This window comes from Elaeis guineensis, chromosome 1, assembly GCF_000442705.2.
Source record: "Elaeis guineensis isolate ETL-2024a chromosome 1, EG11, whole genome shotgun sequence".
Classification (NCBI taxonomy): Eukaryota; Viridiplantae; Streptophyta; class Magnoliopsida; order Arecales; family Arecaceae; genus Elaeis; species Elaeis guineensis.
In genome coordinates, this window is record NC_025993.2 from 146,808,667 (window position 1) to 146,832,255 (window position 23,589).

At 42.2% G+C, this 23,589-nt stretch overlaps 3 protein-coding genes and 1 non-coding gene across 13 annotated transcripts; 3 read left to right on the forward strand and 1 right to left on the reverse strand.

Moving 5' to 3' along the window:
- Positions 1–8,845, forward strand: LOC105038907 (OVARIAN TUMOR DOMAIN-containing deubiquitinating enzyme 4). 10 transcript variants are annotated; one of them, XM_029262713.2, is made up of 7 exons: positions 15–97; positions 2,615–2,709; positions 2,792–3,123; positions 6,815–6,936; positions 7,103–7,143; positions 7,295–7,393; positions 8,242–8,845. In XM_029262713.2, the coding sequence occupies exons 3-7, from the start codon at positions 2,823–2,825 to the stop codon at positions 8,411–8,413; spliced, it is 735 nt and encodes a 244-aa protein (XP_029118546.1). In that variant the 5' UTR covers positions 15–97; positions 2,615–2,709; positions 2,792–2,822; the 3' UTR covers positions 8,414–8,845. The 10 variants fall into 10 exon arrangements, with proteins under 10 accessions (XP_010913127.1, XP_029118545.1, XP_029118546.1 ...); XM_073243164.1 differs by having other exon boundaries at positions 56–97; positions 2,387–2,709; XM_010914827.4 differs by lacking the exon at positions 15–97 and adding an exon at positions 287–321.
- Positions 8,846–9,940: 1,095 nt separating this feature from the next.
- Positions 9,941–10,013, forward strand: TRNAV-UAC (transfer RNA valine (anticodon UAC)). Its single transcript has one exon. It is a non-coding gene; the product is annotated as a tRNA-Val (tRNA).
- A 2,975-nt stretch (positions 10,014–12,988) lies between these two features.
- LOC105039021 (receptor protein kinase-like protein ZAR1) lies at positions 12,989–15,989 on the forward strand. The gene is made up of 2 exons (XM_019848041.3): positions 12,989–14,959; positions 15,056–15,989. The coding sequence occupies exons 1-2, from the start codon at positions 13,651–13,653 to the stop codon at positions 15,640–15,642; spliced, it is 1,896 nt and encodes a 631-aa protein (XP_019703600.1). The 5' UTR covers positions 12,989–13,650; the 3' UTR covers positions 15,643–15,989.
- Positions 15,990–17,408: 1,419 nt separating this feature from the next.
- On the reverse strand, positions 17,409–22,339 carry LOC105038906 (uncharacterized). The gene is made up of 7 exons (XM_010914823.4): positions 22,039–22,339; positions 20,741–20,850; positions 19,987–20,055; positions 19,102–19,160; positions 18,764–18,824; positions 18,626–18,679; positions 17,409–18,175 (listed from the first exon to the last, which is right to left on the reverse strand). The coding sequence occupies exons 1-7, from the start codon at positions 22,313–22,315 to the stop codon at positions 17,897–17,899; spliced, it is 909 nt and encodes a 302-aa protein (XP_010913125.1). The 5' UTR covers positions 22,316–22,339; the 3' UTR covers positions 17,409–17,896.
- Positions 22,340–23,589: the final 1,250 nt, after the last annotated feature.

Here is a 23,589-nt window from a genome sequence, read left to right on the forward strand (position 1 = left end):
TCTCTTAAGGCTGCTCCTCCAATTGAACGCCCTCTCGGGCTCCCCCCAGTCCTCTTTCCTTCTCCCTTCGCGAATCCTCTGGAACCCGCGGCTTCAGGTATGCTTCGCTTCCAACTCCAACCAATCTTGTATTCCTTCTTGTTTGGCTCCCAAGCAAATCGATTGCTTCTCCCCGAAGCTTTCGTCCGAGGCCATTCTTCTCTCCGTGCTCATAAGACTGCTATTTTACCCTTCAGATGAAAAAAAAAAAGGGCCCCATTATTTCAGAAAAATTTTTGCCGTTTTTTAATTCTTTCTTTTATCCTTGCGGTGATCCACCAGGTCGAGCTCATCCTCCTCTTTCCCTCCCCATCTCTAATTTATGGTGTTCTTTCTCCCCCTTTTGGTCCTGTCAATATACGGAGTGATCTTTCATGTTTTAACCATTAATCATGCTGGATGGTTATATGTATATTTTCTTTTGTTATTTGTTGTTGATTAGCATTGTGCTGACGAATGTATTCAATGTGCTAATTTAATTTGGCAATTGAGAATTGATATTTCCAAAGTTATTTATTTATCGGGGGTGAATTGGAAAAAGAATTAGTTGAAAATTTGGGATTATAGATGTTTAACCTCGATTTTTGTTAGTGGATTTTATTGCGCTATGAGCATCGGTTATATCTGGTTCTTGATTTGCGCAACTCTGAAATCAGTGGTTTTGCTTGATATAATTTTGTATATTGGGAGGTCTTGATGTTCATTCTGAAACATAGAATATCCAAGATGAAAGTAGGACAGGGTAGTTGGATGTTGGTGAAATGAAATAATGAGCATTTTGAACTCTATGACTTAAAAGGATTGGAATTAGTTGTTAGGAGTGGGAAGAGCAGTTTAGTTTGGCTTTAAGAATCAGTTCTTGCATTGGAGGATATGAATCCATGTATATTTACATTGAGAAGGCATGTGATAGCTTATTCTGAGGGAACAGTGTTATAATTGGATTAATTGGTGTTATTACATATTATTCAACGTGAAGTGATGATTGTTAAATCTAGCTGTTATGAATTTGTTGAGGCTCCACTCAAATGTCGGTGTACTTCAGTGTCAGATGAAGGCTTTCATCTTTTCATTGAAAAGCAAATTTTGATATTCAAGTGAAAGCCTGTCAGACTCAGTGGTTCAGATCTACTATTTAACATTGATTTCTCCTCTTGTAGAATGACACGAAGATGTGATCATTGAGCATCAGGTTATATCGATCATAATTCTGCAAGATAGTCAGGCAAACAGATACAGTGCACTCACGCAGGTGCACGTACCTGTGTGCACATGTGCATGCATAAAATAAGACTCATATACTATTCTCTGAATTCTATTGATGGATAAAGATATGGAAGCTGATCAATATGCTTTGGCTGCAAGTAAACCTATATTAAAAATTTTGGGTGCTGTGTCGGACATTGTGTGCATGTTTCATTTTCTGAAGGATGCAATACTGGTCTTGATGACATAATAATATACCTAACTATATTATTTGTGCATTTGTACATTTTTTTTGTGTTTATAATAGTATTCAATGTTAAACATGTATCGTTATGTTTCTTACTCTCTTACAGATAACAGTCAGACAAATCAAATATCTATGAGACACTTTTTATTTGATAATTAATTAACAAAGAAGCATCTCTTACTGATGAAATGGATCTGTGAAGTGAAAATTCTTATAGATCCTAATCAAGGACATTTGTGCCTAATTTGTCCCTATGTATTTATTAATTAATCTATGCATGTTATGTCATATGTTTTAGTAACTCTGCTGGTTAAATATTGGGAAAGATTAAAACTGTATTGGATCCAGCTAGATCTGCTTTGTGGGATTTTGGTACCTTTCCTATAAATCAGGACTCTATATTTATAGCAATTCATAAGAATCTTCTGCATTTTGCACATATTAATGTTGGTTCATGTCTGATCATGATGCTCTGCCAAGTAGAAAAGCCCTGATTATGAAGTTTATATCCAACATTAGGGTCCTATTGAATAGAGTTATTTGATTTCTTGTTCTTGGTTGTATGAATTAGGAAAAGAAGTATAGATTTAGGAATAAGATATCTAGCTAAGAAAGAGAAGGTCACTTATTTTTATATATTTATGCACATACTTGCATACAGAGATAAGTTGCTTTGTCTAATTGTTAATAGCAAAGCCAGCCATGTGTCTAATCTACAGACAACAAAAGTGGTTGATAACATTAACAATTTTATGTCTTTTAGAAATGCATACCTGTTCGTGTTTGATTGAGTTCTTCTGTAACGTCAAAGCAAAAGGTGGTTTGTGATATATACGAGATAATAACTTTTTTTTTTTTAAATTTTTGCTGCTTGACGTGATTTGAGATGGGCAGTTTTGCATATGCCAAAGTCTATGAGAAGAGTTCTGAAGCCATGACAAAAAGAGAAACAGCATGAGCTTGTTTGCATGTAACATGGTTAATCTCTTGATGCAAGATTTTTGAATCATGATGCTTAATTTGGCCATATCAATTAATTTCCATTGACAAAAACAAGAGTCTTATATACTACGATCTTTCTTCATACATATTCTGAAGATTGGCTTGGTTAGGTGAAAGTAGTGGGCAGGGAATGTTCAGGTATATGTCTGCAGTTTGCCTACCACGATCCAGTTGTTGCAGTATATACTCCAGCCAATTGCGGCAGAGATATGCAGGTGTGACCATACGCAAGTCCTTTTATTCTTCTTCTGTTGGTTCTCAAGCATCTGAGGATTGTTCTGTAAGTTTTGTTTCTAGCAAGTACAAAGGAAATTTTAAGCTGCTAACTATGGCCACAATTGTGAGTTTGATGGGGCGCCAGTTGCGTCTCGGATTGGCTGCAAAGCGCCGAAGCATGAGCTTGAGGCTCTCTCTCCCAGCACGTGAAAAATTTTCTAGAATCAGTTGGAATGCAAAATATTTTTCGTGGAAAGCAGGAGGCACTTCTGTTGGACTCTGTTTAAGCTTTTCAACTTCTGGTCCAGTGCATGCTGAAGCTTCTGTGGGGAAAAATGATGAGAATAGTGGGTACAGTTCATCATCTGGCACTTCTCATGGAAAGAAAGTTTACGCTGATTATTCCGTAACGGGTGAGTACTGGCATTGTCTGTTTTAGGGTATTTTTTTTTTATTCATGAGTAAATTAACTGTTGGGGTGGATGTCTGGTCAGGACACCACCTCTTAAGATCTTTTCAGTACCACGCGATGCAGCAGGAAGAAAGAAGAAACAAAACAAAATAATCAAAATACGTAGATCAGTCACAAAAGGGCTCGCCTCCACGGGGCATGTAAAACTTCACTATAAAAAAGAAATTTTACAAAAGAAGATCTCACCCTCAACTCTTGTACACCCAGTTCTCTCTTACAGAAAATTCTCCCTCACAAAAGTTCTCTCTCTTGAAAGATCCCTTTGAACCCCTGAAGTGCCCGGCATCCGCTGTCCAAGAGCTCTGCTTCTTCTCTCTCAGCGGCCTCACGCCTCTCTCTCTCTCTTCTCGGTTCCGTGCGATCACAAGAGATCACAGGTCTCTCCCGTAAAAACAAGCCACCACACTGCCATTGTTCCTGTGTACAGGTCGTTTTAAAGGGCTTAAACCCAATTAGATTAGGTTTAAGACTCCTTAATCAGTCCAAATCAAACTTCTGGACCGTCGGATCAAGATCGGGAACTCTCTGGGCCGTCCGATTGCGATCGGTCCACGGAATAGTGCCGTGGATCGGGAGAAACACGTGGGAAACGCCCACACGGTCCATGCGGTCCGCCATGGATTGCCCGATCCATGGTGGATCGGGGTACAGGGCCCAGGCAAGGCGCCTGGGCTGGCCCGCGCACGTGGACCTGGGCCACGCCGGATGCCTGGGCCCAGGCCGCGCCCCACGGGCCCGTGCGTGGGCTGGGCCGCGCGTCCGCCTGGGCCACGCGCCTGGGTCTCGCGTCCCGCATATTGGTCCCGCCTGGGCCGCGCTCCGCCGCCTGCGGCCGCACCGCCGTCGCTTCGCCGGCCGTCCTCCGTCACCTCGGCTTACGTGCAATCTTCAAAAGTCCGTATCTTTTTCGTTCGAGCTTCGTTTTGGGTGATCTTAGTCTCGTTGGACTTCGTTTTTTGTCGCGAACCTCGCTGTAGGCTCAATGTTGGCTGAATCTCGAGACGTCAATCCTAACAATCTCCATCTTGACTCGATATTCGGCCTCCTCCAAACTCCTAGAGTTTCTGGATCTCTTCGCCCTTATATCCTGGGGCAATCGCCTGCTGATCATGAATGGGCAAACATGGGAGTCGAGCCAGGTTGCTTGATCCCATCTCCGTCGTATGCTGTACTCTTCCCGACCTGAGATCTGCTCGGGGCATCATCCTGCGGCAATAGGAATCTCACCTTGCGACGTCGCCTCTTGTCCTCCCGAGTCTCCTGTCTCGTGTCCGATCCATCTTCTAGAGCTCCACCTCATTTTGGGCTCCACCTGGCTCTCGAAGCTCCACCTCGAACTGAGCTCCCTGTCAGGTAATAATATTTTCTGCTTCCCTTCTTCCCCTCCAGTACAATCCTATCGCCGCATAGCACCCTCAGGATTTCTCCATCAGCTGCCATCCTGTAGTCTCTCGAATCCAGTCTGCTAAGTAAGATAAGATTCCGTCTGAAATCGAGTATGTATCAGACCTCTCCTAATCTCCTCACTGCACCGTCATGTGTCTTCCAGCTGACTGTTCTGATACCTCTGATCGTACAGCTCGATCCATCCGACAGATATACAGTGCCCTCACTGTTCTTCAAGGAGTCAAACTGCTCCTCTCTGCAACATACATGATAGGGGTATGCAGAATCTAATATCCATTGCTGGGAAGAAGTAGATACCTCGTTAGATATTTTCAGGACATCTCCATCTGAATCGCTGTCGGCCGTCGCTACAGCAGCCACCGTCCGATTTTTGAGTTGAGGACAATCTCTGGCTAGATGCCCCAACTTCTCACACCGGTAACATCTGGTTTTGCTCAAGTCCCTTCTAGAATTGGACCGCCCTCGTTGCGATCTTCTGTCGCTCCGTCTACCGCCTCCTGCTCCTCCAGAAGCCATCAAAGCTGAGCTACCGCCACCTAAGCTCGAAGCCGGATTCTCCCTCCTGAGAACCTCGTTCTGGAGTATCGCCACGGTGACCTCGTCCATCTTGATAGTGTTCTTCCCCACTAGAAGGACAGTCAACAAGGACTTGTACGAAAGGGGAAGCGACGCTAGCAAAACCAGCGTCCTAGTCTTCTCCTCAATATTCTCACCAATGCTGAGGAGGTCGGTGAGGATCTTCTGGAAGTAGCTTAGATGCTCCTACACGCTCTGTCCCTCAGTCATCCGCAGGTGGTAAAACTGTCTCAAGAGGAAAAGAGTGTTGGTGAGAGATTTCACCATGTATAACTCCTCGAGCTTCGACCACAGCACCATCGGGGAAGTCTCGCTCAGCATATGGATCACCACCTCATCCATCAGGTACATACGGATGGTACTCACCGCCTGAATCTGTAGCCGTTTTCAATCCCGCACCTCCATGGTGGTCGGCTTCTTATCGTACAAGAGAGCATCGATCAACTCCTGTTGGATGAGCACGTTCTTCACCCTTGTCTGCCACAAGGAGAAATTGCTCTTACCATCAAATTTATTGATCTTCATTTTGATTGATTCTATCTTCTCCATCTTCAGTTTTGTTCACCACCGCTACAATCTGCGTCCTTGTACCGCCTTGCTTTGATACCACTTGTTGGGATGGATGTCTGGCCAGGACACCACCTCCCAGGATTTTTTCAGTACCACGCGATGCAGCAGGAAGAAAGAAGAAACAAAACAAAATAATCAAAATATGTGGATCAGCTACAAAAGGGCTCGCCTCCACGGGGCATGCAAAACTTCACTATGAAAAAGAAATTTTACAAAAGGAGACCTCACCTTCAACCCTTGTACACTCAGTTTTCTGTCACAGGAAGTTCTCCTTCACAAAAGCTCTCTCTCTTGGAAGATCCTTCTGAACCCCTGAAGTACCTGGCATCCACTGTCTAGGAGCCCTGCTCCTCTCTCAGCGGCCTCACGCCTCTCTCTCTCTTCTCGGGTTCCGCGCGATCACAAGAGATTACAGGTCTCTCCCGTGAAAACAAGCCACCACACTGCCACTGTTCCTGTGTACAGGCCTTTTTAAAGGACTTAAACCCAATTAGATTAGGTTTAAGACTCCTTAATCAGTCCAAATCAAGCCTCTGGACCGTCGGATCAAGATCGGAAACTCTCTGGGCCGTTCGATCACGATCGGTCCACGGAAAAGTGCCGTGGACCGCGAGAAACGCGTGGGAAACGCCCACGCAGTCCGCCATGGACCGCCCGATCCACGGTGGACCGGGGTACAGGGCCCAGGCAAGGCACCTGGGTCGGGGCCGGCCCGCGCACGCGGGCCTGGGCCGCCCCCACGTCGGGTGCCTGTGCCCGGGCCGCGCCCCACGGGCCCGCACGTGGGCTGGGCCGCACGCCCGCCTGGGTCGCGTGTCCCGTGCGTTGGCCCCATCTGGGCCGCGCCGCCGCCGGCCGCTAGCCGTCCTTCGCCACCTCGACTTACGTGCAATCTTCAAAAGTCCGTATCTTCTCCGTCCGAGCTCCGTTTTGGGTGATCTTAGTCTTATTGGACTCCGTTTTTCGTCGTGAACCTCACTGTGAGCTCAATGTGGACTGAATCTCGAGGTGTTAAATCCTAACATTAACAGATTTATTTATGTTAAGTCTTTGTTGATGAAAATTTATGTCTCTTGCAGGAATACCAGGAGATGGAAGGTGCTTGTTCCGTTCTGTGGTTCATGGGGCTTGCATTTGCTCAGGCAAACCTTTGCCTGATGAAGACCTTCAGAGAGAACTGGCAGATGAGTTGAGGGCTAGGGTATGTTGATCACGTCATTGAATTGTTGAGGAGACTTTTTTTTTTCCGCATTGCAGCTGCCAAAGTTGACTATTTTAAGATGTGATCAATTCTGGTTTTCTTTCTTTAGTTTCTTGCTTATCACAGGTAATTCTGACTCCTCGCGTTTATATGATAAACCATTCAGGTTGCAGATGAATTTGTTGAGAGACGGGCAGAGACAGAATGGTAAGTTGCAACTTCACGGCTGATGATTAGAAACTACTTTTTCAAGTTACAAAATACTATATGGTCTGATGCAGTATTGCATAAATCATAGTATAATCATAACTTCTACAATCAAGCATGAAGATTTGCTAATAATCTACTCTTGTTACAGGTTTGTTGAGGGTGATTTTGATACTTATGTCTCCCAGATTAGAAAGCCACATGTATGGGGAGGTGAGCCGGAGCTATTCATGGCCTCGCATGTTCTCCAGTAAGTCATATTTAGTCTGAAACTTTTAGACTTGCCTGGTACTTTATGAAATATGGTCATCTGAAATGTAGTTTTTGTTTTTCAACTGTTAGTTCTGTGTCTCATTATTGGAGTAGTGAAAAAATTTTTGTTACTTACTGGCATGTGTAACAACAAGAGAGTTAATTACCTTTTGAAAGGAACTTTAAAATACACCATTACACAGAGTCAATCTTTTCTCATAAAAGTAATTGAGACTTGTTAGTGCCATATGTAGGTGGCAATTTTTATTTATATTAATTTTAAAATTAGTAAAGTTATTCTGACATTTCACAGTCACTTGCTAGCCATGATTCTTCGAACTATAATGATGATGAATGCTTAGAAACAAATGATAATGCATTTAATGAAAGTGATTGTTGGCTCATTATACTTTATGCTCTTTTTAAGGGTTGGGAAGAAATTAAGGAGTTTTCTGTTTTTCCTTATAAATACTCCTTTTCTTCTTTATTTATCTTTTTAAGGCAGTTAACAACAACAGGCATATGAACAAGTGAATAGCAATAACACACTACGAACTAATCATCCTCTTATATAGTCAAAATTCAAAGATGTTAGTAGGCAGGCATCTGTACAAAAGATGTTGTGGTTGACTCGCTTTATCCGACTATCTGATACTAGTGCTAGGTTTTCTAATGATCTCATCATACATTTAGTCATGTGTTTGGTCTACCTCTCATGTTATGGTCAAACTTGGTTATATGGATGCACCTGTAAGCGATCCACAGTTGGTTGATTTTTGCTTCTTCAAACAACATGTTTTATTAATCTGTAAGTAGAATGCAACTGGTTTCTTTTTATTTTGCTAGAATGCCAATCACGGTTTATATGCTTGACGAGGATGCGGGTGGTCTGATAACAATTGCTGAGTACGGCCAAGAATATGGAAAGGAGGATCCAATTCGAGTTCTTTATCATGGTTTCGGCCACTATGATGCCTTGCAGATTCCTGGAAAGAAGGGTCCAAAATCAAGGTTATAGCATATGAAAAAAAGGGGTTGGAGGAGGATGGAGGGTGGCGCCCGGTGGCGGGGGGATGGTGGGGGGCTTTGAGGGTGGAGGGGAAGGGTGGGCGGGCCGCGGGGTGGGGCGGGGCGTGCTTGATTGGTGGGTTAATCCATACTGGCTTTGGAGATACATTTTATATTCCATAAATGTTTGAACACTCAAAGTTCCACCACAATAGCATCAATGGAATATGATTTACAAGCAAAGTGGATTCTGGGATAAACTACATGCTGTACGACGACTACTGAGGCTGTTGAAACCACCTCCCCATCCCCCACCCCGCAAACATTAGCTAATTTGTGTATCTACATCATTTAGTGCTGGCTATATGATAATGTTCAATTCCGTGATTATATCTAGTAACTATTGGTGTATGAATGCATTAACGTGTATTTTGGTGTCTAACTACTGAATCATCTTCTGTGTTGTGTAACCGTGTCTAAGGAATGTTCTCAGTCGCCCCATGCAAACAACACTCATTCTGACTGCCTTGCTACAGTGTCTTTCTCTCTCTCTCTCTCTCGCGCACACGCACGCACGCACACCTGTGAGCACGCCCAAGCCCATGCACATGCTTGCACTGATGCGCACCCAGAATGAAAATGCTGCTTTGTGATGCAGCCGAACTTGAAGGACTAAAACAAGACGCCCCAGTAACTACCAAGGCTTTCTGGTGCACCCAAAGCCGGCCATTTGCCCACTAACTGGTTTTGACCAGACCATTTCATGTACATGCTAACCGACCGCATCATGGCTCTAAATCCAAATCTTTCAACTTTGGTATTGTACTGATTGGGTGACATCTTTTATCATAGAGCACTCAAGGGATGTATTGCGGATGGATTTGGGTCAGCATCCATGATATTTTATTTTCTAATTTTTTTGGTTCTGTTCATTATTAGATTTGTATGAGAAAAGAAAAAGATATTTTAAAATAGATATCGAGGATAAGATTTTTGATAATTGATGATGTGCTGGTATCAAAATATGGTCGAGTATAATTGAAATATGGAGCGTTTTCTAAGATTCATTTCAGTGGAATCAAAGCATATAAAAAAATACTTGAAGGGCAAGCTAAGATCGATCTTCTTTGATCTCTTGTTGTATCCATTTGGAAACTTGTGTTATTTTAGACTGGAACATCTATTGTAACGATCCACTGGACTTCCATCGTATCGCGTTCAACGGACATCAGGTTAATAGAATATAGGGAATCAAATAGTGGTTGTACCAGCCAGCCTGTTCTAAAATCAGCCCACAGAATTTATCTGCAAGGTTGTGATTCATTGTTTCTTTTTAGAATATTTTATCATACCAACAAATCTATATTGATCGCATGAATGTTCATTGCTTATGGATACGTCCACCGTAATTATAAGCTCTTTTGAAATCGGACGTTGTAACCTCGCTGGACGCTTTCTTAGGCTTTTTTGTGGCTGGACTTGAGCGATGCTCTAAGAATATAAATATTATATAATCGACATGGCCCTATGATCGCTAGATGCTGTGGTGTAGTGGTTATCACGTTAGTCTTACACACTAAAGGTCCCCAGTTCGATCCTGGGCAGCATCAATTTTTTAAATTATTTTCATTTATCTTTCTTTTGCACTGCAAAATGATTTAACGTTTTTAAACCTAATATCCTATGGGCTATGGTGGTTCGAAGCAAATGCAAGTTTGTTGAGCAGTAGATGGATTGCAAACTGGGCGTATTTATTCCAACATTTGGATGGATCTACGCCTGTGGGAAACTCATAGCTCAGTGGATGATTGGTGATGGAAAGGATATTACGGTCTTCAAGCAATCCAATATGGATCTCTAACATTTCTGTTGCAAGGCCCGTTGGAAAAGGTTACCATGCAAGGAACTTTGGTGTAGAGAAACCTTCTCAATGCCATGTCATGGATTGCACTGCATGCATTGGAAAGACCGAGGATGCTGACCAGTTACTCCTTGCACTTTGTAAATCAGACATGACACTACTTGTTATAGTAGCCGTTTAAACTTGCAACTAAGCTTTGATTACTTTGAACCTCCGTTTCAATTTCTTTCTAATCCCAAGCTGTCAGACTACCATCGAGCAATGATGTAAACTATGGAAACTATGGAAGTTCTGGAATGAAAGGCTATTTCAGCAGAAGGCTTCTACATCACCATTTGCTGTTGATAGAGCTATACACCTACAAACGGAGTTCTGTGATTTATTGGATTCCATGAGTTCATCAAGAAGGGTGCTGGATTGACATTCCTCACGAGCCCCCTCTATCATTCTATTCTTGTGACATGGTCATCCCCTACCCCAGGTGTCTTAAAGTTGAATTCTGATGACTGATGGGTCCGTTGCTAGCAGAATGGCTATATTAGAGAACGCATAGGCAAGCTAATCTTGGCCGATGCTCAAAGACTCAATATTGCCAATGTTGTTGTGGATGAGCTGCGTGTAGCATGGGAGGTGCCATCTTTTGCTTTCTACAAGCTCAAAGCAGATAGAATTGTGATGGAGAGACCCTTTGACGGTGATTAGTTGTCCCTTACTTTGCAATGACCTCGCACACCGAAAAAATGAAAAAAAATCTTGTATGTTGGACATTGGACTTTCTAGAGGGGGCGGGTGGGGGGGAGGTCAACGAAGCACACGTTGCTGGCAGATTTGTGCAAATATGCATACATGCTACCAATAAGAAAATAAGGTAATGGTTGATAGCATGGGTCTTGATACCTGACCTTCGTAGAATTTCACTATCATAATATTATATCTGCTCATAAGAGAAAAAATTAGATTGTAGCTGAGATCACGATGAATTATAAATAAATCAAGATAACTAGTGCAAGTAAATTAAAGGTAAATACAAGGATAAAGATATAGATAAAATCAATTATAAATATTTGACTAGTCAAAAGGTCTTTTTTTAAAGTTACATCCTTGTATTTATATATTACAACTCCAAATGGTTGGGTAACCATTGGCTCTTAGCATCCACAAACGTCGATATGGTTTTTTATATATCTCTGATAGTTCTAGTAGTTACACTCCTTGATTCCCACTTTTTTCTTACTCTAGCAATTGCTCATTTACTTTCTTACATTGCATAACCATTATCATGAGGTCAAAAGTCCAGTTATCAATTATTACTAAAATGTGTTGACTCTAGATTCAACATCCTAGCACCACTTTGCTTGCAGCTTTGTTCTCCTTGTGATCATTTAACCTACCTCTGGTGAATCCCATTCAACCTCTTAAATATCATATGATAAAATCAATATAAAGTTATTATGTTCATCAAATTCATCTATGTGGCAATCTCCTAGGGCAATCACTAAGGTTATTAGGATGAAGTGTAAATAAAATATATTTTAGGTTTCTTGATAGTCCCTTATCATACAAGAGCCATCTTTGAGCCATTGCTATCTTGTTCATGCTGCAAGATACCATCAATTTATTTTTGATTGTATTTATTTATCTTATGGTGCTAAGCCCTCGGCTCTCCAGCTTGTTAGAAGTTCATGGCAAGTTTCCTGATAGTCCCTTATTTATTTATCTAATTTCATTTCAAGCTGTGAATACATATTATTTTTTTAATTATATCATTTATATTTTATAATTTCATTCTATTTTCACTGTATAATTGATAACTAATATTAGATGGTCGAGTTTTTAAAACATTGTTACTGGATATTTAAAAAAAAAAAAATAATGCAGTGGTAACTAAATGTTTTTTTTTCTATTTTTTTTTATTTTTTAGAGTGCTACATGTCTATTCTTATTGAATTTAAACCCCCAGAATCTTTTTAACCGATTCATCTTCATCTCTGTACTTTTCACCATGTACTTGTTGCAATTACCGCACCTCATTCGATTGCTATGGATCTTACCGAACAAATCATTAGGAGGCAACGGACTCTCTCTCCCCGTTTTTTCCCCCCTCCCTCCCTCTTTTCAAAGATGGACTCCCTTTCGTTTGGCCTCAAGTTTCACTCCATATGCCTCACTTGTCTACAATTCCTATATCTCAGAATCAAACGACGCTAGACTTGACCTCCGAAAAAATATCATGGATCACTTTCCTGCTACAGGTTACTGCACAGCTGGAAACCATGAGCAGGGCTCTGCACAGAAGCATTTAAAACAGGCTACTGGTAAAAAAAAAAGAAAAAGGAAAGAAAAGTTGGTCATGTTTCACTTCCCAGAAGCAAAGAAAAGCTTTTTACCATTTTTTTTCTAAAACAACAAAGAAATAAAAAGCCATGGCACTGTAAATTACAAAATGCGAGGGCCTATACGCTTTAAATTGCAGGACAGTGTACAGGAAGACACCCTTTCAGAAATAACTTCATGTCGGATATTTTACTTTGACTTCATTTTTTTGGTAAAATGAAGGCTTCATCAGAAAGAAAAAACGACAAAGTAAATGAGAAGGGATCAAATAATAGTCTATGTGGAGCTTATATTTTATTCTTAATCAGATTAAACAAAACAAGAAGAAGAAGAGAGAGAGGGTGCGTTCATCTAAAATAGGAGCAAACTATAAGCTCGCCTTCAAGATAGAAATAATAAAAAAAAAAACGAAAAGCCAATGAACCAAAAGTAACGTAGCAAGTTCTTGGCCTGCGGTAAGAAATTACAATAGTCGAGAATGCGGGATTGCCAATCGCTTAAATTGTACCAACGACGTGGATGTCCACTTCACCGTCCATATATCAACGAAACATCAAGGTTGGAGACATCCGAGCCTCTCCACTTCCCATCTGCGTTGTTCTGGAGACCCATTGTACTGAGGGGTATGTTTTTTAAAAAGTCCGTGGTCATTTTATTTTATTTCGCGGGCCCTTCTATGCAAACAACTGAACAAGGAGACAAATGCCGTAAAAAAAGCTTCAACTCCAGCAGCACGCGCTCGCCTCCCGATGCCCACCACCAAAAACCCAGATCATTTGAAAACCATCCCCCGCATTTACCAAAATACCCTCCATCCCATCCTCTTTGATCCATTTATGTCCGTCTGATGGAACCAGAAGTATGTTCACTCCATCTCCACATACGTCCATTTTCGTCATTTCGAACAATTAAAAAAAAAACCGTTCTCCATCTTCGCCCAAAACCCGCCATCTCTCATACTCCCTCGTTGTCTCGCAGCCTTCGTCTCTCGCTGCAACGTCGATGGCGGCGTTGTAAATAAGAAGGGAAGAAGGCGGATCAAGTGAAGCCAAATGGTCGGGTGCTCCGCCTTTATCTTTCTCTTTCTATTCTTCGCCTTGCCGGCGGCGTCGCTGACCACTGACGGCCTCGCCCTTCTCGCCCTCAAGTCGGCCATCTCCTCCGACCCGACCGGCGCCCTCGACGCCTGGCTCGACTCCGACCGGGACCCCTGCGGCTGGTTCGGCGTCACCTGCCGTCGCGGTCGCATCACCGCCATCGCCCTCTCCAACCGCTCCCTCGAGGGATACCTCCCCTCCGAGCTCTCCCTCCTCTCCGCCCTCCATACCCTATCCCTCTCCTGCAACCGCCTCTCCGGGCCCATCCCTGCCGCCATCGCCTCCCTTCGAAGCCTCACCGCCCTTGACCTCTCCCACAACAACCTCTCCGGCCCCATCCCTGCCGGGATCGGCGCCTTGGGCTCCCTCTCCCATCTCGATCTCTCCTCCAACCTCCTCAACGGCTCCCTCCCTCCGGCCTTTGCCGTCCTCCCGCGGCTCTCCGGCGTGCTCAATCTGTCCTCCAATTCCTTCTCCGGCCCTATTCCTCCGGAGTACGGAACCATTCCGGTCGCCGTGAGTCTCGACCTCCGGTGGAACAACCTCTCCGGCGAAATACCCCAGGTTGGATCCCTTGTTAATCAGGGCCCCACCGCCTTCGCCGGAAACCCCGGCCTCTGCGGTTTCCCGCTCAAGAACCCGTGCCCTGGCGGCCCCAACAAGCAAGATCCCGAAAGCCCCCAGGCGAACCCCAATTTCAAATCTAGCTCCCCCGTCCCCCGCCCGACCGAGGCGGAGAAGCGGCGGCGGCCGGCGGTGACGGTTCCCATCCTCGCCGGCATCGTGCTGGCCGCCGTCTTCTCGATCATGGTGCTCCAGTGGCAGTTCCGCCGGAGGCGCGCGGCGGGAGAGGGCAAGGCGTCGAAGAAGGGTAAGGGCGGGTCCGCCGAGGCGGCAAAGGAGCGGCGGAAGGGGCAGACTGGGGAGATCTACGTGGCGGTGGACGAGGGGTTCGGGCTCGAGCTGGAGGAACTCCTCCGGGCCTCCGCCTACGTTGTGGGGAAGAGCCGGAGCGGGATCGTGTACAAGGTGGTGATAGGCCGGGGTTCCGCGGTGGCAGTGCACCGCCTCAGCGAGGCCGAGGACGGCGAGGGCAAGGGTGACGAGTGGCGGCGGCGGAGGGCGTTCGAGTCGGAGGTGGCGACCATCGGCCGGGCCAGGCACCCCAACGTCGTGGGCCTCCGTGCCTACTACTACGCCCCGGACGAGAAGCTCCTCATCTACGACTACATCCCCAACGGCACTCTCCACGCCGCCCTGCACGGTAACCTTACCGTCCATAATATTTAGAAAGAGAAAATATATCTTCATTGCTTTCACTCCTAGCCGTCTGATCGACTTCTGACTATGAAATCGGCAGGTGGACCCCTGAATCCGACGGCACCGCCGCTTCCGTGGGCAACCAGGCTCGCGATAGTGCAAGGGGTGGCCCGGGGATTAGCTTACCTCCACGAGTGCAGTCCCAGGAAGTACGTTCATGGGAACATCAGGTCCTCCAAGATCCTCATCGACGACGAGCTCCAGCCGTACATCTCCGGCTTCGGTATCGCCCGCCTCATCTCGGGGCAGTTGGGGTCAAAGAAGCCCGTGGCCGCGGCAGGGCGGGGGACGTACCTGGCGCCCGAGGCGCGGGCCGCGGGGGCAGCGTTGACCCAGAAGGGCGACGTATACGCGTTCGGTGTGGTGGTGATGGAGGTGGTGACGGGACGGGCGGCGGCGGGAGGCGGCGGAGAGGCGGAGTTGGAGGGTTGGGTGAGGCGGGCGTTCATGGAGGAGCGGCCGCTGTCTGAGGTAGTGGATCCGGCGCTGCTCCACGAGGCGCACGCCAAGAAGCAGGTGCTGGCGGTGTTCCACGTGGCGCTCGGGTGCACCGAGGCCGACCCGGAGCTAAGGCCCAGGATGAGGGCGGTGGCGGAGAACCTCGACCGGCTCGGCTCGGCGCACTGAGGGACCGGTGGGTCCGTCGTAGTTGATGGAGGTGATTTAGAAATTAGAAGGGGATGGTTTTTGATTGATTTTGTACTGTAGAACTGTAGAAGTGTAGGTATTCGCAAGGATTTTGTAGCTCTGAAGGTAGAGTAGATCCGGCAAGCTATTAAAGGACTGCTGGTGAGGTAGTATAGCAGGGGATGATGCATTCTTCTCTTAACTCTTCTAATATTGTTGTTGCTATGAGAAAATTATGTGCTCACATTATTACCCCTGCAGTTCCTTTGTTTTATATTGATGCAGGGAATGATGCATTCTTCTCATAGGAAAATTATGTGCTCACATTATGCAGTTCCCTTGTTTTATTTTGCTGGATCATAGTGATAATCTGCACTAGATCTTCATTTTCTTTTCTTTTCTTTTGGATCAACGTCTCATATTTTATAATGTGAATTAACGGTCCAAGTTTGTAGATATTAATCTAGATTATTAAGGAATTATATCATGCATGTCGCTAAGTAGGTAGAAATTTGAAATTAGCATTCTAGATTCCTTGTGTCAAATCTAGGAGGCTAATTTTGAATCTCTAGTTTCATAGAATGGTGGGACCTTTTTGGGTACTGTAAACAGAGTGGCAGTTTGAAATTTTGCTATATTTGACTGGCCATGTTGCCGGTGGGGACCGGAGGCTGTTGCTGACGGAGTGAACTTGTCAACAGTCCGTCCGTGTAGGAACTGTCCTGGGGTCGCAATGGTGCAAGTTTGCGGCGTTGAACCTAAAAAAGGTCGCTGCGTTTGAATTACGTGATGCAGTGCTCCACGGAGGCGAACAAGGCAAAGCAGAGATGTGGACCCTACAAGCCCCATCCCTGGTGCTCTCCAACAGCGTGTTTTGGGACTTATGGGAAGCAAGATATAAATAATTTTGGTATTTTGGACTGCATTAATAAAATCATATAACATTGTTCTATCATATATCATATTTGACTAGCTAACACGAGCCGCTTATATGACAGATGGCTCCACAACTTAGAGTTTGGCCTATGATACATGCACAATAGGTAGTGGCAGCGCATATCATCTAGAAAATTTCAACATTATTGATTTCATAATTCAAAATAAGTTTAATTGGAAGAGTCCTGGCCTCCAAATTATACAATAGTTTACGCTACAAATTTGCTTATATGCAGGAAAACCATCTAAAACCTAATTCTTCCATGCTTATCCTATGATGTCGTCCGATTTACTACATATTTGGTAAAATGATGGAAAAAACGAGTGAACTAGGAGCCCAATAAATGATCTCCGCATCACATGCATGCATATGCCGGGGTGTGTGTGTGTGTGTGCATGTTTGTTCTTGACAAGGTAAAGTACAGACAAATTGAGACCATTAAGAAATGATGAAGTGCATAATGCCAAGGTTCCTTGTACAAGAGGATTCTTAGGTTACAATGAAATTAAATGTAGATATTACAGAAGATTTCAGGGTGAATCCAGGGTGCTTTCAGTGGATATTCCAACAAGGAAAAACTTGGCTCTAGTTGTTCCATGTCTTGAATTACGTCATACAACCAATTGCTGGGTCCTTTTAGAAGGAAACAGACACATTAAGTGCACTAGATTTTTGTGAACGATGGATGGCCAGTTTCTTCCACCGTTGGAAAAGAACTAAACACCTGGTTCTCCTCCATCCAGGCCTCTCCCTCTTATAAACTTACATAATTAAATTTTAATTAACTTAGTTTTTCCATAAACTATATACAAAAGAATAGCCAATCAAGTACTGATAAACCGAGTCATTCTCATAAACAATTAAACAGTGTGCCAAGATTACAATTCTGATATATCACAGCCAACGCAAGAAGGTTCACAGTGCTAAGGTAAACTCATGAACTGATCTACAAGACCGTTGTTTTTCCATGCTCAGTCCAACTCTTCCGACTCGCATCTCAGCATCCATTTATGGTGTGAATCGTGATTAAAGACATAAATGTTACAACATTAATCTTTCTCGCTCCTGCACCCAGGAACGTATAAGAGAAATGTACTGTGATGTCGTTGCCCCAAGCAACTTGCTGTCTGTCACTAGAACAAATTGAGAAAAAGCTTGATCTCCTCTCTGAAGCCAGCTAGCAACCATTTCCCAGCGAACTAGCTTTAGTACTCAAGCTTTCACCAATTAACATTCATCTTGGTCATGCTTTCTGTTTGTTACTAGCATGCAATTTGGACATCAAAAAATGCTAAGAAAGGTCATGATATTCATTAGTTACCCAAAAATGTCTTCTTTCATAAAGAATGCTTGGCTCTCAGATCCAGCCTCAGGTGGGCACTGAAGCTGTTCATAGTTCAGCTGCCTGGATGCTTCATACAGAGCAACGCCCACACTGACTGAGAGGTTCAGGCACCGAACATAAGTTTCAACCATTGGAATTCGGATGGTTCCACCACCAAGACCTTCCGTGCTGCAGTCAACCAACACTTCTGGTGGCAGCCCACAAGTCTCAGAACCAAATACTAGCCAGTCACCTCGTTGGTACGAGAAATCCTGAAAAAGACAAGAACATAGATATATTAATATGAGAAAATTCTTAATGGGCGTAAAAGGCTAAAATTTAGAAAGCCTTCACTCCATATAATGCTGCGCTTTCCTCTCAAGAAAAATAATGCCCTCAAGATATGGAGGAAATGAGCCAAAAAAGAAAAGGGAGGGAGAGAGAGAGAGAACAGGAGCATCAACAAGAAGAGGAGCCAGAAAACTCTCAAAGACTTATGAATATCTAAAATGGCAGGGGAATCTTGTATGATCCACCTGTCTGAAGATTCTAAAAAAATGCATTTTGGATGCCTGAAATGATAAACCTTTGTGCAAATACCATCTTACACAGAGGGAAGGACCTTTTATATGGAAGGACATTCTAGTGTTAACAGGTTGTCAGAAAAGACTCTATGGGGCAGGATGACAATGACAGCAAGCCAACAAATTATGCTTACTCACTGAGTGGATGCTTGTGCCTCTCTTGGTAAATGCCAGGAGTCGTTTTTCTCCATCCTGAAATAGAGCAACTAAATGAATAATCATCAAAGTAGAGAATAAGAGGAGCCTCATAAAAATCCTAGCCAGAAAATCATATACCTGTTGTCTGAAATAGTCTCGAAATTCAGCCCACGACCCATGAATCTTCACAACCACATATCTATATTAAGATGGTTAAGTTGGACACAGCAGTGCAATTACCACCAACATTTTGACAAAAATAGATTACTCAATCAGATAGGACCTTATAAGCATTATCTCTGCTAAGGAGCTAAGAAAAGTCCCAGAATATTTGCAAAGTGTATTAGAGATTTGCAAATGAGCTGCTAAAACTGAGTGAATTGTTTTCTAAGTTCAAACTGGATCGGCATGGTAACTGATAAGCATATAAGGCATACAGTAAGGATCCCTCGTGCAATTGTCTAACCATAGGATACGGCCAATAATCCAATCCAGCACGCTTGAGTTTGGAATCTTCTACCTTATATCCTAAGGGCTGAAAAAAGAAAAGAAAATGATTAGCAGCAGACAAACAAACCCCAAATACTGCAACAACATAACAACAATATAAAGAAAACATCTTAGTAAATTGTGATCAGCTCAGTTGATCTTTAATTTAATTGATCCTTCCCTTCCTGTTTTTGACTCTTCAAATATTCTTTAATATTTTTCCCCACCAGGATCATCTATAGTTTATGTTGCATATATCAAAAAATACCAGAGTATATATATCCTTGCTTTGCCTTCAATTTTGGGCCATCCTACACCTTCATGCACTCATTTCCAAAGTTTTCAATCCCAATATCGGATCCCATACTAATAACTTATTGGTAGAAATTAAGTTGTTATGGTAAACCCCTATGCTAACACAGTACACTGTTGGAGGCAAGAGACAACAGCTATACCATATGTCAATAAAGTACCAGATCAAATGCTCATAATGTAGCAGAACCTTATTGGGTTGGTAAGATACATCTAATACTGGAGGATACAAGGTACAGAAAACCTTGCTTATGTCTAACTTATCCTTTCTTGCTTTTACCGACCTAACTCCAAGCATATTTATATTCATGAACTATTTTCCTATGTTAGTTCAATGTTTGTTTTATATCTTTTATAAGTCTTCGTGACAAGCAAGAATCTGGATACATCACCACATTCACTCAAAGAGTACTAGAACACTAAAAAGAAAAAGAAAAAAAAACTTAAAATTAGCATTATAACTATAAGACAAAAGTCCATGACACTGATGATCAAAAATATGTATCATACACATGATCAAAAATATGTATCATACACATGATCAGAAGTACCAGTCAAACCTCGACAAGATGTAGGCCAACAGCTGATGCTGCACATGTTCTCGCAATGGATCCAGTGTTTCCAGGAATCTGCCAAGGTACCAAAGACAAGTCAGTTCAGTGTCAGCCACCAAAGACTCATGTCATGTGCAACCCATCAGCAAGCAAGCTGCAACCTGAATGGGTTAATTCATAAACTTGATATCATCAAATCATGTTATAGTTTATCTTTATTGTTGAATTATATGAATAGACCAATCATGGAAGCGGGTGGTAGCATGACTCACAGTGTTGTGCACTTCAAATTTCTTGATGTGAAGTTTCTAAGTGATTTTAAGTTCTGATCAAGGAATTCAATGATGTCATTTTGGGTACATACAAACTGATATACCTCTTTAACTTATGCTTGAATAGATGTGCCTCAAACGCTAAATCACATCCCTGCACCATCTAAATTGTAATGGTCAAGGAGTGGAACTCAAATGGCAAATCACATACATAAATGGAGGTGAAAATTGCTATAATGTCTTCAAAAAGTAACTTCATACAACAGATGGTATTGTGATTCATGACTATAGACATTTATGATTATAATAATGAACATAGGAAGGAACACTAGCTGAACCTTGAATCAAATTAAGCAAAGATATGCTAAGTTCAACATAATATACCCAAGCTCTTTTGAATTCAATTTATTGAGTCATACATGTTCAGAGAACAAATATGTAGGTGACTTGCGTGAAAATACAAGACAACACAATTCAACATAACCTACCTGAGGAGAAACAAGCACTACTTGAAGAAGTTTGTCACGTGAAACCTCATTGACACCTTTAGCAGGACCATTGCAACTGGTATTTGCATCAGCTCTTTCAACTGCCTGAACTGTTATCAGGAAAATAGAATTTCTTTCATCAAGATAACGGCTGAGGTTGGAGTGCTGGTAATGGATTGAAAAACAAAGTTCTTGCAGGAAAGTGTTCCATGAATTTGTCATAAAGTATATTTGGTTAGTAAAAGATGCAAAAGATCATCACCGTCATAGGACTCCCATAATTTCTTAAACTGTAGTTCCCATTTGGAGACCATACAAATGTGTACCGTTTCCTTTCTAATCAGTAGCCATATTTCTATTCAAATGCCTATCATAAACTATGAATCAGCTTTGAGAATATACCATCACACAGTGAGGATCCAAACCCAAAATATATCTTCTGAATCATCAAGCAGTTTGCCTTTAACTGGATAACTATAGTAGTTCAAGAATAAGAAATGTGTGCAACATACTATCATCTCAAAGGTCACATTAATGCAGTATCCCTGTATCAAAGGCACTTATTTGTTTTCTGAGATAACATACTAAAGAAACTTAAACCACGAAGAAAAACAAACCTAATGATTTTAGGTCTCCCTCAATGCATCACAGATATAATCAACAAATGACTAAAAATTGGTCATGGAAGACTCCAATGCAAAGTTGAACTGAAAACTGACAAGCAATCATAATGCATCTGGAGAAAAGTTGCTGGAAAACATAAGAAGGACCACATAATAAAATAATCCAACAACCACATAAGAAACCACTGCAGCACCTGCATTCAAAGGTAAGATTGTTCATTCCCAGAAGATGCCATTGCATTTTACGTAGTTGCATTTTCAGCTTCAACCGATCCCACTACTCCAAAAAAAATCCCCGAGTACAAAAACAAATATTTTGCAAGAAAAAAAACACATAATACGCCATTCGATGTAATTAATGTTTTCACTGATGCTTAATATCTTATTTTGTTCGCATAAGTAGCTATCAACAATCCCATTAATCCAAATAACCCTTAAACAAATTTCACAATGTCAGCAATGTACTTCACATGATTGACAATTTTTTTCCCTGATTCAGAGCAGCAATCGAGTTTTAGCGTTTGTTAAAGTCGAATTAAGTACACTTAAATTACGATGACAACAAATACTTTCAAACAAACACCAACATCTTTTACGACTATAAAGTTGAGTTAATCTAGATCACATGAATAAGATATTCTAACTCGAATAGAAGACAGAAAGATGGATGCTTACGAGAGCAGGAGAGAGGCTTGGGAGACGCAGCGGAGTGGAGGAAGAGCGAGGTTTTGTGGGATATTGGGGGCCGCGAGGGCTTGTTCTCGCTTAAGTCTGCTAGGAGAGCGGGACGAATAGGGGAGCGAGGACGGAGATACACCGGCGAGCACCGCAGGTTTAGGGTTCGGAGGCCGGTCGGTTCCATGACCTCTCGTGCCCGGGTTATCTCTTTTCTCGCCGGCTGCGGGCTGAGATGGTAGGGGTAACGAGTGGCTCGTGTTATGTTGTACACCATTTCATGCCGTATGCAGCAGGGGTGACCGTGATACGGATGATACCTTATCCGTTTTTGTATATAAATATGGATAAAAATATAAAGTTTTTATTAATATTCATATTCATATTTATTAAAAAAATAAAAATAAATATGATTATATATATATATATATATATATATATATATATATATATATATATATATATATATATATATATATATATCAAAATATTTAAATTTATTTATTTTATATCTGAATAATTTTTATTTTTATTTTTATATTTATAAAATAAAATAAATATAGATAAAAATATATTGATATCCATTGCATATCGGATCCGATTTCTATGCAATGTTGATAGATCGTTTCTAAGCATCGAAGTGGAAAGAGTTGAAGTATTGCTTGCGCTTATGCTACTGGGACACACGACTGGGCCACGTTCTTAGCAAGCCTTGAAGGCTTAACCATGCTGAAGGATTGTTTAGGGATATCAATGGACCGACTATATAATGTTACTTCAGTTTGGGTTATTGATGATTATATATTTAAAATTTATACAACATATTATATATATTTTGCATAATTTAGTCTCATTGTCATCGATCAAATGCTAGCACTTGAGTGCAAGATATGGAACACCCTCTATATCAGGCCCAATGGGCCATTGGACCTACAACCCGCGGGGGTCATTTGCATTTGCCGTTAAATCATGTCTCTTTATATATAAAGATAAAAAGAAAAACCATGCGACATTGATTGAGAAACCCAGCATATTAAAACTACTAACACTTTGAGATCACAATTTTCTTTTAAGGAGCTAAATGCCAACTAGCAAGCCAGGTGCCAATCAATTTTGCACCTGCCATAAAATTTTGAATAAAGATTTATTGGTAGGACTAATATTTTAAATCTAATTCTGCCATCTTGTTGTGATAAAATGGAACTTCGACTGTCTGGGATTTCGAAACCCAACCACACATAGAAGAAGAATAAAGAGGGGAAAAAAAATTGAGCGAAAGGAGAAGGAAAAAAAATGGAAAGAAGGAAAGAATTAAAAAAATGGAAAGAAAAAAAAAAGGAGAAAAAAAGAGAAGGGAGAAAGAAGAGAAAGAAGAAAAAAGAGAGAAAAAAAAAGGAAGGAAGAGAAGGAGGAACAACTCAAAGAATTTTTTTTTTTAAAAAAAAAAGAAGAACGATGGAAAAAAAATGAGGAAAGAAAAGAAAGTAATGAATGAACAAATAAATAAATAAATAAATAAATAATAAGAAAAAAAGAGATGGAGAATATCTA